This window comes from Pezoporus wallicus, unplaced genomic scaffold (assembly GCF_028554395.1).
Source record: "Pezoporus wallicus isolate ANWC-B61680 ecotype Strahan unplaced genomic scaffold, APGP_CSIRO_Pwel_v1 contig_4816, whole genome shotgun sequence".
Classification (NCBI taxonomy): Eukaryota; Metazoa; Chordata; class Aves; order Psittaciformes; family Psittacidae; genus Pezoporus; species Pezoporus wallicus.
Window position 1 is genome coordinate 6065424 of NW_026640990.1, and position 16684 is coordinate 6082107.

The 16684-nt window shown below is 41.4% G+C and overlaps 1 protein-coding gene across 1 annotated transcript in view; it reads right to left on the reverse strand.

The window, feature by feature from the left end:
- The window catches only part of CTNNA3 (catenin alpha 3), a 379762-nt gene that overhangs the window by 42420 nt on the left and 320658 nt on the right, over nucleotides 1–16684 (reverse strand). The window contains exon 11 of the mRNA XM_057421525.1: nucleotides 14549–14730. Within this exon, the coding sequence (XP_057277508.1) occupies nucleotides 14549–14730 (182 nt within the window). The remainder of the gene's footprint in view (nucleotides 1–14548; nucleotides 14731–16684) is intronic.

Consider the following 16684-nt stretch of genomic DNA (forward strand, 5'->3'; position numbering starts at 1 on the left):
CTTTGAAGCAGCAATAATTCTGCATACCACATGATCTGTGGCAGATAGAATGGCACCTATTCTAATTGTACTTCAACTTGGCTGATGAAAACAAGATCTAGTATAGGGAGGCAGCACCATGTTCTGATTAGGTATTTGTATGAACATGCCTCACTGCAATAATGGTGATTGTTGGCCATCTGGCTTACAGACATCTAGCACTATAAGCCAGTCCATCCAAATACAAACTTTGTCCATCATTTCTTGTTTGACATACTTTCCATCATGTCTCTACACAGAACATAGGCCATAACAAGTGAAATGCCACCTTTATACCATGAAAGCTGAAATCTACTCTCATCTAGCATCAGGGCACTCAGGAGTTTGGGCCAGAGGCTCAGTATGAGCCTACCTCTTTCTGCTCTACAATATTATGCCTCAAAGGTGTCAAGAATATAGGATGGAGAGGCAAAACATTTGCTAACCTTTTGAACAGTACTATTATATCAGGTCTAAGGCATACTAAGACAAGCTGAATGCCACTACCACTGCCATTCAAAGGAGAAAGACAGAATTTTAATCCCCGATAGTATCAAAACAGCAGCCACCAAAGGCACTGAATAAGAAAAAAAAGTGTGTTAAAAAGGGCTGCATAGTGTCAAACAAAAGTGTAAAACCACTGGCAGGCTGTGTGAGCTCTGAAAGGTCCTGATTTAATTGAAAAAGAATGGAAGAGATTCCAGTTGTATTTTTAGCAGAAAACAGCAGTTCAGCACTTTTTTTGTTGTTTGCCATGCTCCCAAGGTGAGCATCTGTGAATACTTTTTCTCAGAACTATGCATATTCAAGAAAGAAAACTAAAAGTATATTAAATAAAATGAATCACCTCTGCAGCTTCTGGGACCAATTATATTTTATTAGATGTCAACTCCATCCTAGCTTGACTCTTGGCCATACAGAAACCAGGGTTCAACTGAAATTATTTCTTGTGGATTGATCACTCAGGCAGAAAAAAGTCAGACATTTGGTAGGAGAAACAATACAGGTGAACTGATTTTATAAAGATGAAGGCCTTATATCTCTGAAATAACTGTGGCTTCATCTGCACAGAGTGCCAATAGCAAAGTGCTGTGTTATGCTACAGTGCTGTGAAACAACTGGTCTGTAACCCAGTTTAGGAAAGAGGGGAAAATAACACTGAACTAATCCTTTAGGAAAGACTGCAGTCATATATTGAAAATTCTAAACATATTTCCTCTCCCTACCCTCTAATGTACTTCTTATATACCAAATGACCAAGGCCACGCACACAATTTGGAGAGCCTCAAGCTGATTTGGATATGGCTAAGTCCCCCTGTAAAATCTGCTTTATACAGTGTGCTGTGCCTTCACCTCATTTACATGTTCAAGGATATGGGATACGTCCAGAACATGAAAGGCGAAAGCCATATTTTTCTCCAATGCCTGTACATATGAACGTAAAATAAGGTAATTTGCTTAAAGTAACTGGTTCTTAGATAAAAATCTCTTTGCTGTGGAAAATACAACTTCTGCACCAAAATGTTTTCATGTTTTACATTCTGATAAAGAAGCCCTGAAATACAAAGTAGACAGTTTCTTCTAAGGGTGAAGAAGAGGAAATAAGATGGCAGAGAAGCCCCTGACTACAATCCTTCCTCCAAACTGTCCACTTCCCTCCTCACTAGATAAGAGCAGCAGCCCAGAAAATGACACCACTTTATTAGATTCATCTCATCCTGGTAATTGTGAGCAATCCTGTCAAGAGTATCTGCAAACTGTGGTGACCAGCACTGCAAAGCCTACACAGCATCAAAAGCACTCTAAGAAATAACATCCTACTGAATTGTCTCTCTTCTGTTTCACTACCTGCAATTACTCTTTGTCTTCTCTATTTCAACAGTTACTACTTATTTTTACATATCAGGTACTATGAAGTTTACAAACTCTACCTTGACAATTAGACTCTAGTCTTCTATTTCACAAATACCAGCCAGGTCAACAGTTCAGTAAGTGCCATAAAGCCATTTTTTTTTCACCCCTGGACGATAAATAGTCAAGAGAAATACGGGTGTTCATCATACTCTGAATGTGAGTGATCTCTTGTAGAAGCAAAGCTTTCAGTTGAATCAGCATTAAATTCACAGGGAAAAAAAGGCAACTAATACTTTACGTAAAATTTCTGGTCATAATTAATTCACTGATGTGCCTACACTTCTAAGGAAGGGGCTGATAAAAGCAAAAGTTTCCTGTCTTTATTTCTTGGAAACTCTCCAAAGGTTTAAGCTTCTAATTTCTGCTAATTAATTCAGGAGGAACCGGAACATATGGGGTTATAGAAAAAAATATATAGCATGTACAAAATATAGCAAATAAATTCCATAAGAATAGGCCTACATTTTAAAGTGGGGAAAAAGCTGGGAGAGGTGCTCTGCCTTTTTAATTACTTCTTTATTTCTCTAGGAGACATTGCTGGGTGTTATTACCCAACAACAGCTTGAGCAAAATAAACAGAAAAACAAGTCTTGCATCAAGCCATTAAAGGTCAAAATGTGGCTCAATTATGTGCCAGTTGGAAAACGCTACAAAAATCATCATTTTCCTGAACATTATCTAAAGAACAACAAACTGTAATACGTACTGACCATGACCTCATATCCACTTTGGACACCGTCTGACTACTGGGTGGGCCTGAGCCACCAGAATGGACCAAGAAAAAGGACCGAGGAAAAGTGGCCCCAGTCAGAGTGATGGTGCTAACAGACCCTGCAGGACCAACTCAGAATGCAGCTACTACTTCTGGGGTGCTCAGCTTCCTCTTGTTAGAAGGGAGCTGACACCAGCTCTGCCCACCCTTGCTAAATGGTTAAGGTCTACAGAGCACAACCTTAACATCTGTAAGATTACCCAGCACTTTCTCCTTGGTCTGTCATGCCCAAGGGAGACTGCCCTGCCACAGGCTTCCCATTTGCCTGTGAAAAACTGGTCTCAAAGCTGTTAAATTACTGCCTGAACTGCTCCTCCTTTACAATCTTTATGTCTCTGGGGGCAGAAGCTAATAGTTGGGAGTGTTTTGCTGAAGAGCTTGTGTTTTCCCAGTATGATTGCTCTGTCAATTAACAGTTTCAGAGGCTTAGAAATTTACCCTTTCCATAAAGGGAGAAAACATCAGCTAACTCCAATCCAACAGGAATTTAGTGGTAGAACACTTCTTGCAAATTTTGTGAAATTTGCTCAGACTTTGAGTGACTGGGAAGGAACAGTGACAATAACGTGCAACTAGACATTCAAAAAAGCAGAAGATAGCTCATCAGCCATCACAGTAATGACTACCATAAATCTGACACTGTTGTGGACCCACTGGAGTACTTGCTAGGCAACCTGTTGCCAAAGAACGTGCAAGCTAACAGAGAAGAAACGACAGCTCCAAGATAGTCTTCAGGTTCATCTTTAAAATGTTGGGGATATGCAGACCTAAAGGCTAAGGCCTCACCTCTGTCCTGGGGCACATTAGGGAGCAAGTCTCCATGGAAGGCATTTTAAGGATGGGAGTATGAATCTTGGGTCCTCTGTGAGCGTCCAGAGATTTGGGGCTGGAGCATATTATGTATAGAGCAGCGGCTGAAGAAACAAAGCTTCAGTCAATGAGATGAGACTGGACTGCTGGGCAATAAGTGACCCCAGCAACTAACATGCCTGCCAGTGTCCATTTCTCAACCTGGAATGTTTCTGTGATATACATTAGAATAATGAACTTCCAAAGCACAGCACTGACTCATTTTAAAAAAACTAGTAGGTGTTAAAGGAATAGGGTGGTATTAGGAATATCATGAGCTGGAGACAGAAGCAGGACTGAGTGAGAAATGTGCTTAAGGGTTTTGACAGTGAAGGCAGGTGGTTTGTTTGATGCAGCAGAAGTGAGAAGCATGTAGTAACGCTGTGGTTAAAGGAACAACAGAGATGATGCAGAAGAAATGGGAGGCTGCAAAAAATGCATGAAATTCAGACTCAGTCAAAATCTTTTGAGATGGGCAAGAGGACAGACCCAGGATTTTTGCTTTCAAAATCCTCACTTCCATAAGCTGGATTTGTATACATCTTAGAAGCTCTGTGACATTCAAGTAGAACGACTGATATCAGCTGATTCTGTGTTACACGGTATGATTTAATTTGACGCATCTCAACAATTCATCACAAATCGGAGAGATCGTGTTTCTACTTGAGGGTAACAACTTCCTGAGGCTACTACATGTAGTTCTTCTGCAAGGACAGTCAGTATCCTGCAAGTACGGAAAATCTTAAATAGTATTTACACACTCTAGTTAATGCAGTTCTGCTGCTCATTTTAATAGTAAAATTTATATGCTTCATCTACTTTGTTGTAACAAGTAAATTCTGGTGGTTCTGTTTACCAAAGTATGTATAGTAAAATACATTCACTATGCACACACAACTAAGTTGAACTTCCTTTAGAAATAAATCTATTTTAAAAACAACTTCATATAATTAACTCTAATAAAAGTTGCTCTTAAGATAGAACCCTAAAGAGGGTTCACCTAATTTGCTCAAAGTAATTTTGTCTAAAATGACTGTCCTTTCTGATGACTCAGCTGGACAACACCGTTTGAGAAACTTTTGCAGCCTTCAGCCTTTGGGTGATTTTTGATAAAATACTTAAGTTTAAAGTTGTTTGTTCTTGTATGCATCTTATGATCAAACACTGAGCAGCAATGGATTCTCGAAAGCATCCCAGACTGCTTAATAAAATAATGCTGACCTATGAATTCTGTGACATAAATAATGGAGGTAGGTAAAAGGGAAAGTTTTCTACGTATCTGAAGTGGAACTGTAGATGTAATGGCACTTAGTCAGGTCTGGGTTTTTCGCAATAATGGTACCACTGTCTTTTGCAGCAGTGACAGAGCTGGGTTGATGACCAGAGAGAAGACAAGAGCAGGAGGTCTGGGACCAGTGAGTGATTTCCAAATGGGTGAGAGTAGCTGGTTGAAACTGACAGAAATCTCAGGGCTAGGAGAGGCCAGAAAAAGACATGGAAGTCAGTGAATATTTGGGTGCAATGGAAAAGCTATTTCAGAAGCATCTGGCTGCTGAAGGGAAACTAGCAGGATCATGGGTACCTCTGAAGTGTAAACGGACACAAGGAAAGGTAAATCACATAGTATGTTATGGTGAGAATCTTCATGGACAAACTTGAGTAGGAATAGAATCCCTCTTCTCTCCTCTTCCATCATCATCCTTTTGTCCCATGGTCTCTTCAAATCCCAGTAACTACAGAACTGCCATCTTGACTTATCATCATCTTTTTAGATCCCCTCCTCTTGATTTTCCTCAGCAAAGACTAGAATATCATGGAGAACATATGAATTAAGACTCAAGACTGGCTGTTACCAGGTTAGGAGACTTGCTAGATTGAGCAGCAGCTTAACCAAAAGAACTACAGAGGGAAAAGTTCAGGCTAAGCTGCAGTCACTGGAAGTACAAGAGGTATAAGCAGAATTGTATTTAGCTTTACTATAAGGATAAAGGAGGACAGCTTTTCTGGGATGACTTTGTTAGATTTATTTTTCTAAATCTTTTTAATTTCTTTTTCTATTTTTACTATTTTTCTAATATTAACTCTGATATTGATGCCATTTTAGAAGCAAATGTCAAGTATCAAGAGCAAATATAAGACCTTTTCTGAACAGTTTGTTGAAAGCTGCACGTTAAAAAAAAAAAAAAAAAAAAGTGTTCATATGGCCCCCTTTGGAATCTCAACAAACCTACAGAATGGATAAAAGGCATAAAAGCCCGGTGATTCTCATTTACCATTTATACCACAGAACACTGAAAGTGATTGTCATGGAGACTTCAACCAGGCACTGTGAATCCTGAATCCATGGACTGCATGCCCTCAGAACATTCTGTGAAACAGCCTAGAAGAAGTTAGTTACCAAAGCTGGTCTCTCCCTTGTGTATCTTTAAAATCACCTCAGACACGGCAGCATGCTCTGCCTTGTATGTCCAAATCTCATCTGAGGACCTGGTACTATCTTTCCTATCAGCAAAATGCTGTGAAATACTTGCACTGAACATATCCTGTAGTTTTCTGTTATTATAAAGGAATTTGCCTTGGAGAGCAAGGCTCAAACAGTAAGGTTGCCTGCTACAACTATTCTCAACAAGTTCATGACAGACTTCCCTTTCTGCTTAAACAACTGACCCTTTCTTGCTACTTTGTCAATATAAATTAAAAATGACAGTGTCCTGATCCTAAGTACTGCTTGAATTAGATATGAATTCCTTTATATGAGCAAAAGGAGATTTGTGTCTGTTTCCTGGTAAATGCCCCCTTAATTACAAATCCACTGTGACAATGGAAAAACAGAACAAAACAAAACTGTTCTATTTACACAAAGTGTAGGGGGAAAAGAAAACACAACCCCAGGATTTCTCTTGTACCATTTTAGCCAATCAGCAGAGAAATTAGAACGTCTTCACCAAATTTTTATTAAAACTATTACAGTAGCTGAGGCAATTTCTTGCTATATACCTCTACAGAAGACACAGCAAAAGGAAAGAACATTGACATGTGATTGACCCATGTGGTTAAATACATTTCCCCCATAAAATTAAAAGCTCCGGCTCCTTTTTATAATTAGATGTTTCCAGTGAATATTCATGCTTTTGCACCAGGAAAATGTAATGTGACAGGACACAAGGAAGAAAAAAAGTTCAAATCATGTAAGCACACGTGTATGTTTATAAATACAAAAATGCCTATTTTTTCAACCTTCCATTCCTTTTACAAGTAGTTCTGCCTGTTGCACATTCCAAGACACTGTCAGAGAACAGAGATTCCTGTGCAGCAGCATTGCTTTTTGGTGTGAACATATACAGACAAGTGTATCTCCCTAACTCAGTGTCGTCTTCAGGGTAATTTTGTCCACACTTTTCAATGTGTTTAAAAACACAGTTCATGCTTGTATTTGAGATGAACACATAAAAAAGCAGTTATTTCAAAAGCCCTGCAAGGCTTCTTTCCAATAATGATGTAATTTTAAAACGGTTAGAAAGCTTGGGGAATATAGTTTTTTTCTCATTGAGAGGAAAAATTAGTGTATTTTGGCACTAGATCAATAATGTATCCAAGCCTGTTTATTAGCTACTTGCTCAGTTTCTGTAAACACAGGTGTGAAAAATAGTAACTCCAGAAGTCAGATGACAGCTTTGAATTGCTTAAAGAATTGTAACCAGCTTTTCTTACGAAAACTCTGAGTCATGTATGCTGGTCGCACACTAATGTAGTTGTTTGTAAGTGCTTCAGAGTTCCTTGTTCCATGAAACTTTCTTTAATCTTAAAACTCTGTAAGATCTCTTTCATTTGGGGTGAACCAAGTGGTTCACAGGCCAAGATTTAAAACTAAAATACAGTGCACAGTACCTGCTTCCCAGATAGATCCTACTTCCCAAATCCAAAATAGTCTCCTCTTCCCTACAAGTCTGCTTTTTCAGATGCCAGTTCTGTTCTAATCTTTCATTTAGATACCACCTATCAATACAATAAAACAATGTCACATACAATAAAGTCTAAGCAGGAAGTTAATTGACTGCTCTGTGTTTATACAGATTCTTTCCAGGAATTATGATTACTTAAAAGCTCAATTTAAAGGAATAAAACTCCTTCATTGCTAAGAAAGAAGCTCTTCTTTTAAACCAGTATATTCCCACACAGCAGGATGGGTCTGTCACAGCTGCAAAAGTGGACACTCAAAACCAAAACAAACTTGGATTTTGAAACCAGTATTCATTATGTTTTGGATTGAGTTTTCAAGTCAGCAGTGGCGTTCATACAGCTGCAGCATGTCAGATGTCAGGCACCTAAGACTGCAAAGTTGTAGTTATGTGCAACTAAGTGAATATCACAGCACTTAAATACATCTTCAGCACTTAAATACATCACACACATTGCACTGTTACACAGCAGAAAACCCTACAAATGAGAGTTAAGTAATTCAAAATGGGATCTAGACAAAGCAAGATGCTCATCATGAAGTCATATATGATGGCCAGTACAAAAAACTATGAACAAAGGAACCTTTGTATCTTGTCCTCACCCAGGAAACAGAAGCCTTTCAAAAGCTGAACCAAGAACTGAAATCCTCCTTTCCCTTCTCCATAACATAACCAACCAAGCACTCATCACACTGGAAGAATCTGGGACAAGTCTGACTTCAGCGCGCAGAAATGCATGCCCATGTCTATTGCCACCTCTCACTGAGAAATTGCATAATTGCTCTGCTACAGCATACATTGGGTGTGAGGACCATAGAGATGATGGCTTTGTGGAAAGGAGAGAAACCTCATACTCATCTTCCTGTCCCCAAACTATCCAATGAATATTTAACAGACAAATACACATGAAGTTTTCAGAAAAGCAATTGGAATCCCTAAATGCTAGCCAACTAAATTCCTCTTCTGCACAGGAAAGTATCCACAGGACGGTATTAAAGCATCTCCCACAATTCCTGATAATTTATAGCCTAATACTCTGGAAGATGAAAATTAAGTTTAAACTCCCTCCAGCCACAGAAACCAGAAGTTCTGCTATCTTGAGTGAATCCCTAAGGTATCAGAAAACAAATAAACCCTCTTCTTTACAGCTCTGCACAGCAGGCATTCAAATCAGATGCAGACAGGCACTTTTGAATAGATCCTGACCCAATAAGGTGCTCTGCAAATACCCAGCCTCTTTGAATAAATTAATAAAGCACCTCTTATGCATATTCAAAGAAAGATGGTAAGTGACACGCAGTATAATACAGGTCAGGATAATACAGACAAACAAACACACTCAGATGCCAAGACGACCTTGAAAAATTACAGCTTTCAAAAGCATTCATTGAGATTAAATAAAAATGAATGCAAGGGAATACATTTGAAGGAAAACAGAAATCAGCTTAGGTAACAAGTGACTCAAATACAGAAATTTTACTATTTGCCTGAGTAGCTTCTGATGCAACAAATACAAAATGTCAGAATCTTTTATTTCTTCAATATTCAAGCACAACTACAGGCTGGGCAAAGACTGGATTGAGAGCAGCCCTGAGGAGAAGGACTTGGGGGTGCTGGCTGACCAAAAGCTCAATATGAGCCAGCAATGTGTGCCTTCAGCCCAGAAAGCCAGCCATATCTTGGGCTGCATCCAAAGAAGCATGGCCAACAGGTCAAGGGAAGTGATTCTCCCGGTCTACTCCACTTCTTGTGAGATCCCACCTGGAGTACTGTGTTCAGCTCTGCGGCTCCAGACACAAGAGAGGCTGAGAGAGTTGGGCTTGTTACAGAATCATAGAACAGTTAGGGTTAGAAGGGACCTTAAGATCATCTAGTTCCAACCCCCCCGCCATGGACAAAAGAAGGCTCCAGGGAGACCTCAGAGAAGCTTTCCAGTACTTAAAGGGGACCTACAAGAATTGTGGAGATGGTCTTTTTGCAGGGGCTGTAGTGACAGGACAAAGGGGAATGGCTTTAAACTGAAAGAGGGTAGGTTTAGATTAGATATTAGGAAAAAAAAATTAATTACAAGGGTGGTGAGGCACTGGCACAGGTTGCCCAGAGAAGCTGTGGATGCCCGTCCCTGGTAGTGTTCAAGGCCGAGCTGGATGGGGCTTTGAGCAACCTAGTCAGACAACAAAGCTGTCTGTTAGGGGACACTTAATTCTTTAAAACTACATATAGCAGAATGATACAGTTCTGATGAAAGCAAAAGCAAATAATATGATATAAAAATGCATGTGTTTGAATATGTACTGCCAGACATATGCCCTGTATAGTACGTTTTATGCCTGACAGCATGATATGGTATAAGTAGAATGACTGATGAGACAATACTACAGGTTTAAATCCAAATAATTTTGTTACTTTTTCCCTTGCACTGGGAGCAGAAATAAAGTGCTGAAAAATGTGCAGAACTCCCAACCAACCAAATGAATAAAAGAATGAAAAGAAAAAAAAAAACCACAAATTAAGGATGAGGTGGAGATCTCCATAGAGGAGCCTTCAATCCCGGAGCAAGGCGTCCAGGAGCCTCAGTTCTGAGTGGCAAGAGCCACCAAGGGAGCCTCAAGACCTCAACAGGACCTGCCCAGGAGTCCGCAGCTTCGCTGACATGAGCAGGGACTCACAGGGGGTGGTGACAGGAGGGACGGCACTGCCCTGAGCGAATAGAACACAGCTCAGGGGAGTGCGAGCAACGAGGAGAGCTGGAACAAGGCGTGGTGTGGCAGTTGGTGCCGGCACCGTGGCCCACTTGCAAGATGAGGTGCACTCGCCTCAGGGCCAGGGCCCGGTCTGGGAGCTCTGCTCTGGCTGCCCCTGCCGTGGCAGCTCTGGAACCAGACAGAGCCAGTGAGAGGGGAGGCTGCAGCACAGACCTCTGAGTGTAGTTGATGCTTCCACTTGTCTATGGAGGCAGGAGTGCGTAATGGACACGGATGCACTCGGTGTGCCCTGGTGGAGGTCCTCCTATAGCAGGGCCTGAGCTACGGGACACTGTCAGTAGGCTGAAAGATGTCAGGGAAGCTGAGAGGGAACTGGACTGCTTGCTCCAGGCCCAAACTGTGCAGGGGCCACAAGCGTCCACCATAGCACACACAGAAAAGGAGGGCATTAATCCAGGAAGCTGGGAGCTAGTAACAAATATAAAAACAACACAAAAAAAGAAGGAAGAGGACAATTAAAAGCAAGGGTCTTCCTCCAAAATCTGATTTCCCCACGTAGAACTACTTCACAGCGCTGCAGGGGCTAACAAGGAAACGCACACCGCACCAAATGAACAACCTGCTGATGCACCAGTAAAGAGGACCACTGCTGGTGCACCCAGGAAAGAGTGGCGGGTCATAGTAGCAGGTGATTCTACTTTGAAGGGCACAGAGGCACCCATGTGTCTTCCTGACTCAGTCTTGAGGGAGGTGTTGCCTACCAGGGGCTCGGATCAGGGATTGTTGCTGAGGGGCTGCCTGGTCTAGGCATGTAATACTGACTATTACATACTTCTAGTGTTCATGTGGGTGCTAGCGATACAGTTAGCAGTGGCCTGGACAACATTAAGAAGGACTCCAGAGCCCTGGGAGGGGTGGCTAGGGGCTCTGGAGCTCAGATAGTTTTTTCATCAATCCTCCAGGTCAAAGGGGAGGACCTTGAAAAGGCCAGGCGGATTTGGCAGGTTAATAAATGGTTAGAACGGTGGTGCCACAGTCAGGGGTTTGGTTATTTGGAACATGGGACTCGATATGGGAGGCCAGATCTACTGGAGGCTGGTGGAGCTGCTCGACAAAGAAGGGCAAGAGCTTCTTTGGCAGGAGACTTGCCAGGCTGGTCAAGGCTTGTTTAAACTAGATGTGTTGGGAGAGGGCATCATTGATCCATCGCCACACTCCCACTCAGTTGCCAGCACTTGTAATAAGTGCTTGGAGTGATGCAGAGCTATTCCAGCCGCTTCAGCCAATGTGAGTCAGCTTTATTTGGAGCTTGGTTCAGATGCCTCTGTACAAACATCAGTAGTATGGGAAATAAATGAGGAATTAGAGATGTGTGCATGGCTACAGGGATATGATATCATTGGCATCACAGAAACATGGTGGGATGGCTCCTATGACTGGAGTGCTGGAATGGAAGGTTATAAGCTGTTTAGAATAAAGACAGGCCAGGCAGACGGGGAGGGGGAGTTGCTATTTATGTCAGTGGTAGTCTGGAAAGAATGGAACTCTATCTGGGGACAGGTGATCAGTCAACAGAGAGTTTGTGGGTCAGGGTCAAAGGGAGAACAGCGATGGGGGCCATCACTGCAGGGATCTGTTACAGACTGCCTGATCAGGATGACTCTGTGGATGGAGCACTCTACAGAGAGATAGGAGCAGCCTCATGCTCGCAGGTGCTTGTTCTCATGGGGGACTTGAAACATGCTGATACCTTCTGGAGGGATGGTACGGCCCGGCACAAGCAGTCCAGGAGGTTCCTCAGTTGTGCGGAAGACAACTTCCTCTTGCAAGTAATAGAGGAGCCAACAAGGAGAGGTGCCATGCTTGACTTTGTGCTCACCAACAGCGAGGGGCTGATTGTAAATGTGATTCTCCAGGGAAGCCTTGGCTGTAGAGATCATGAGATGGTCAAGTGCAAGATCCTCAGGACAGTGAGAAAAGTGTGCAGCAAGCTCACTGTGCTGGACTTCAAGAGAGCAGACTTTGGCCTCTTCAGGAGCCTGCTCAGTAAGGTTCCTGGGACAAAACCCTAAAGGGCAGGGGGGGTCAAAACTGCTGGTTGATATTCAAGGATCACCTGCTCCAAGCTCTGGAGCACTGGTGTCTTCACAAGAAGGAAATGGGGCAAAAAAGGCCAGGAGACCTCCACTTATGGATAATGAGCTGCTGAGAAAACTTAGAGGGGAAAAACGAAGTTTATAGAAGGTGGAAGTGAAGACAGGAAGCCTGGGAAGAATACAGGGATGTTGTCCAGGAAGCTAGGGACCAGATCAGAAAAGCTAAGGCCCAGTCAGAATGGAGTCTGGCAAGGGGTGTGAAAGATAATGAAAAGGGCTTCTATAGGTATGTAGCAAATAAAAGACAGACTAGGGACAATGCGGGCCCTCTCTGGATGCTATCGGGACAACTGGCTACCCTGGATTTGGAGAAGGCTGATTTTCTCAATGACTTCTTTGCCTCAGGCTTCACTGGCAAGTGCTCTGACCACACTGCCAAAAGCAGATGCAGGGACTGTGAGAATGAAGAACTTAGGCCCACTGTAGGAGAGGATCAGGTTCGAGATCATCTTAAGAACCTGAATGTGCGCAAGTCCTTGGGACCTGATGAAATCAATCCATGGTCCTGAAGAAGCTGATGAATGAAGCTGCTAAGCCGCTGTCCATCATATTAGAAAAATTGCGGCAGTCAGGTGGAGTGCCTGATGACTGGAAAAAGGGAAATATAACCCTCATTTTCAAGAAGGGGAAAATGGAAGACCCAGGGAAATACAGATGAGTCAGTATCACCTCTGTGCCTGGCAAAATCTTGGAGCAGATTCTGGAAAGCATGTTAAGGCACATGAAAAACAATGAGGTGGTCGGTGACAGCCAACATGGCTTCACTAAGGGGAAATCTATCTGCCCAATTTGGTGGCTTTCTATGATGGGGCTACAGAACTGATGAACAGGAGCAGAGCAGTTAATGCCATCTACCTGGACTTGTGCAAAGTGTTCGACACTGTCCCACACTACATAATTCTTTCTAAACTGGAGACATCAATTTGATGGGTGGATAAAGAATTGACTGGATGGCCACACACAAAGAGTTGTGGTCAATGGCTCAATGTCCAACTCAAGACCAATAAAAAGTGGTGTCCCTCAGGGATCGGTGTTGGGACTGATCTTGTTCAACATCTTTGTCAGCAATGCGGACAGTGGGATTGAGTGTGCCCTCAGCAAGTTTGCTGATGACTCCAAACTGTGTGGTTCGGTTGATATGCTGGAGGGAAGGAATGCCATCCAGAGGGAAATTGACATGCTTGTGAGGTGGGCCAATGCCAACCTCATGAAGTTTAACTAAGCCAAGTGCAAGGTCCTACACGGGGGTCAGGGCAATCCCAGGCACAAGCTGGACAGAGATTCAGAGCAGCCCTGTGGAGAAGGACTTGGGGGTATTGGTTGATGAGAAAATGAACATGAGGAAGCAGTGTGCGCTCACAGCCCAGAAGGCCAACTTTATCCTGGGCTGTATCAAAAGAAGCATGAGGAGCAGGTCAAAGGTGATCCTGCCCCTCTGCTCTGCTCTCCTGAGACCTCACTTGGAGTACTGTGTGCAGTTTTGCATCCTCAACGTAAGAAATACATGGAGCTATTGGAACAAGTCCAGAGGAGGACCACAAGGATGATAAGGGAGGTCGAGCACCTCCCATATTAAGACAGGCTGAGAAAGTTAGGGTTGTTCTGCCTGGAGAAGAGAAGGCTGCGTGGAGACCTCATAGCAGCCTTCCAGTATCTGAAGGGGGCCTAGAAGGATGGTGGGGAAGGACTCTTCATTAGTGACTGTAGTGACAGGACAAGGGGTAATGGGTCCAAACTGAAACAGGGGAAGTTTAGGTTAGATATAAGGAAAAAGTTCTTTACTTTGAGAGTGGTGAGGCACTGGAACATGTTGACCAAAGAAATTGTAAATGCTCCAATCCTGGCAGTGTTCAAGCAAGGCTGGACAGAGTCTTGGGTGACATGGTCTAGTGTGAGGCGTCCCTGTCATTGGAAAGGGATTGGAACTAGATGACCTTAAGGTCCTTTCCAACCCTACTATTCTATGATTCTATGACAAATATAGTTCAAAACTTCAAACCTCCCTTCCAGCATTTCAGTACTACTAGCTAGTGTGCCAACACTAACTACATTGGTTTAGCTACTCAATTTTGTAAAGACGCCTGACATTAAAAATCTCCGTATTTCATGCTGTAACAATATGAAAATGGCCTCCAATATTTATAAATACTGAAATACCTTTTTTTGCATAATTACCTTGTGAAGTCAGTCATTTCCATCATAATCACACACATCCTCTTGGCCAAAACAATGATGTCATTACTGGTATCATCCCATATTTCAATCTCTGCATCAAGCTTACTCTTGACTTTTTTGAAGTCAGCCACTTGCTCAGCTATCTTTTCCTTTTCAGCCTCTGGCAGTTGAGTCATCTTTGCCTGAAACATAAAACAATTTGATTTGCAAAACTTTTACGTCTGGGTATTTTTCTTTTTTAAAACTAAATCTCTGGACATTATTAAATATATAGTTTAAACATGCTGTGTCCTGAGCTAACTGTTCCATCTTGAGCACTTCTGGATTTTAAGATCTATATGCTATCATTGGGTTGAGCTGAATAAATTACTTCCATGTAACAGGGGCTGTGGTGTCTGTGAAACCATTAGTAATAAGTAGACAGGGGCTAAGATATTATGTGGCTGTATTGCAGTCCTGGCCCTTCATAATAACTCTGCCACAGGAAGCAAGATCTTTTGGCCTGTTTGTCTTGATGGCTCTACTGTATACTGAGCACCTTCTCTGGGATTAAACCACGACATAGGTATAAATCTTCAAATACCATTATCAAAAAGCAATCAAAAAAAAGAGGCCTTAAATCATTGCTCATGCTTGCTGAAGCAGAAAATATATTTGTTCAAACACTTGTTTAAGAAAAATGTTCATGAAGGTTTTGTCAATATGTTGATTTAGGCTGAAAGGACATGTACCTACTTTAGTCCAAGCTATAATTTTCTATTAATTTTGGGTGTAATGCACCAGTTATGGCCCTGATATAGTCTAAAATATAGGAAAATTGTTCCCAAATAAATATATAGAATGAGGCATTAAGCAATGACTGCTATCTAGATACCCCCAAAAGGAACATTTACAGTAACTGTATTATTTTGGGGAGAAATAGAAGAAAAAAATAAAAATGCACATCCTATACTGTTAAAATATTGTTGCTGGTGTTTTTTCAGATGTATTAACCATAGTTTATCTATAAATAATGGTCTCTTCCACCTCCCCACCAAATTCACTGCCAGTACAAATTACATATTATGTGTGTAAGACACAGAAAACCATATGCCAAAGGTACCTCTCCACAGCAATAAACTATGCCTCTGATTCTCAATACCCAGCTCCCTACCTACAACAGTCTTCAGCATTTACTTACTGTTTCATGTAGTCATCTGGAAGTATGTGTTACTTATCGGTTGTTTTTTTTTTTTTTCCCAAAACCCATTCCCTTCAAAGTAGTACTCTGTTTAAACTGAGAAGTGAAAGACCACATATGTAAACATGATCTTTTAAAGCTTTAGTGGATCTTTTGTTACTACACTGTAACAGTAAACATCTACAAACTTCAACTTCTGTTCTCCCAGTAAGAGGAAAATCTTCAAGTGCTTTCATTATGGGGTATTTACGAAAATACGCAAGCACAAGCATCTGTACCTGTTCCAAACAAGTTGAAAGCATCGTATGTGGTTAACATTTTGAAGGAAAACCTTGCCTTCTTAACTACAATAGAAATTTCAGCCTGTAACATGCAGAAAATGTGCTAACATTTCCGAAAAGTAATTTAAATTGAAAAGGGCCACTAGTATATTTAAATTGCCAATTATGTTTATTGGGTCTTAATAAAGAAAATATTTGGTTTTGTTGAATTAAAAACTATGTGTCCTGAAAAACAGATGTGAATTAAAATGCCATTTTCTTCACATAACTTTTTTTATACTGAGAAGTTTTGCTTTTTCCCAGCTAGTTCTATAATTTGTAATTTCCATAATGGGAATAATACTACAATTAATCCAATGTGAGAGAAATGTTATTGTTCTAGGTATTAAGTAAACAAATAATGAAGCAGACATTTCTGGTCCCGTGGATCTTTTCACTTCAGAAAGTTGTGAACATACAGTTTTGCTGAAACATGATTTAAAACTGAAACATAAAGAATATTGTTTGCTAAATGCACCTATTTTGTACTAAGAAACCTTTTGCTATCTCAGAAATGCTTTCAGGCTCTTAAAAACAATAGGCCTTTAAAACAATAAACTGTAATGTAGTGAAGTCCTTAGATTAAATGAGGATACAACAGGAAAATCTGATTAAGCACTTCCAGAAACACTGAAA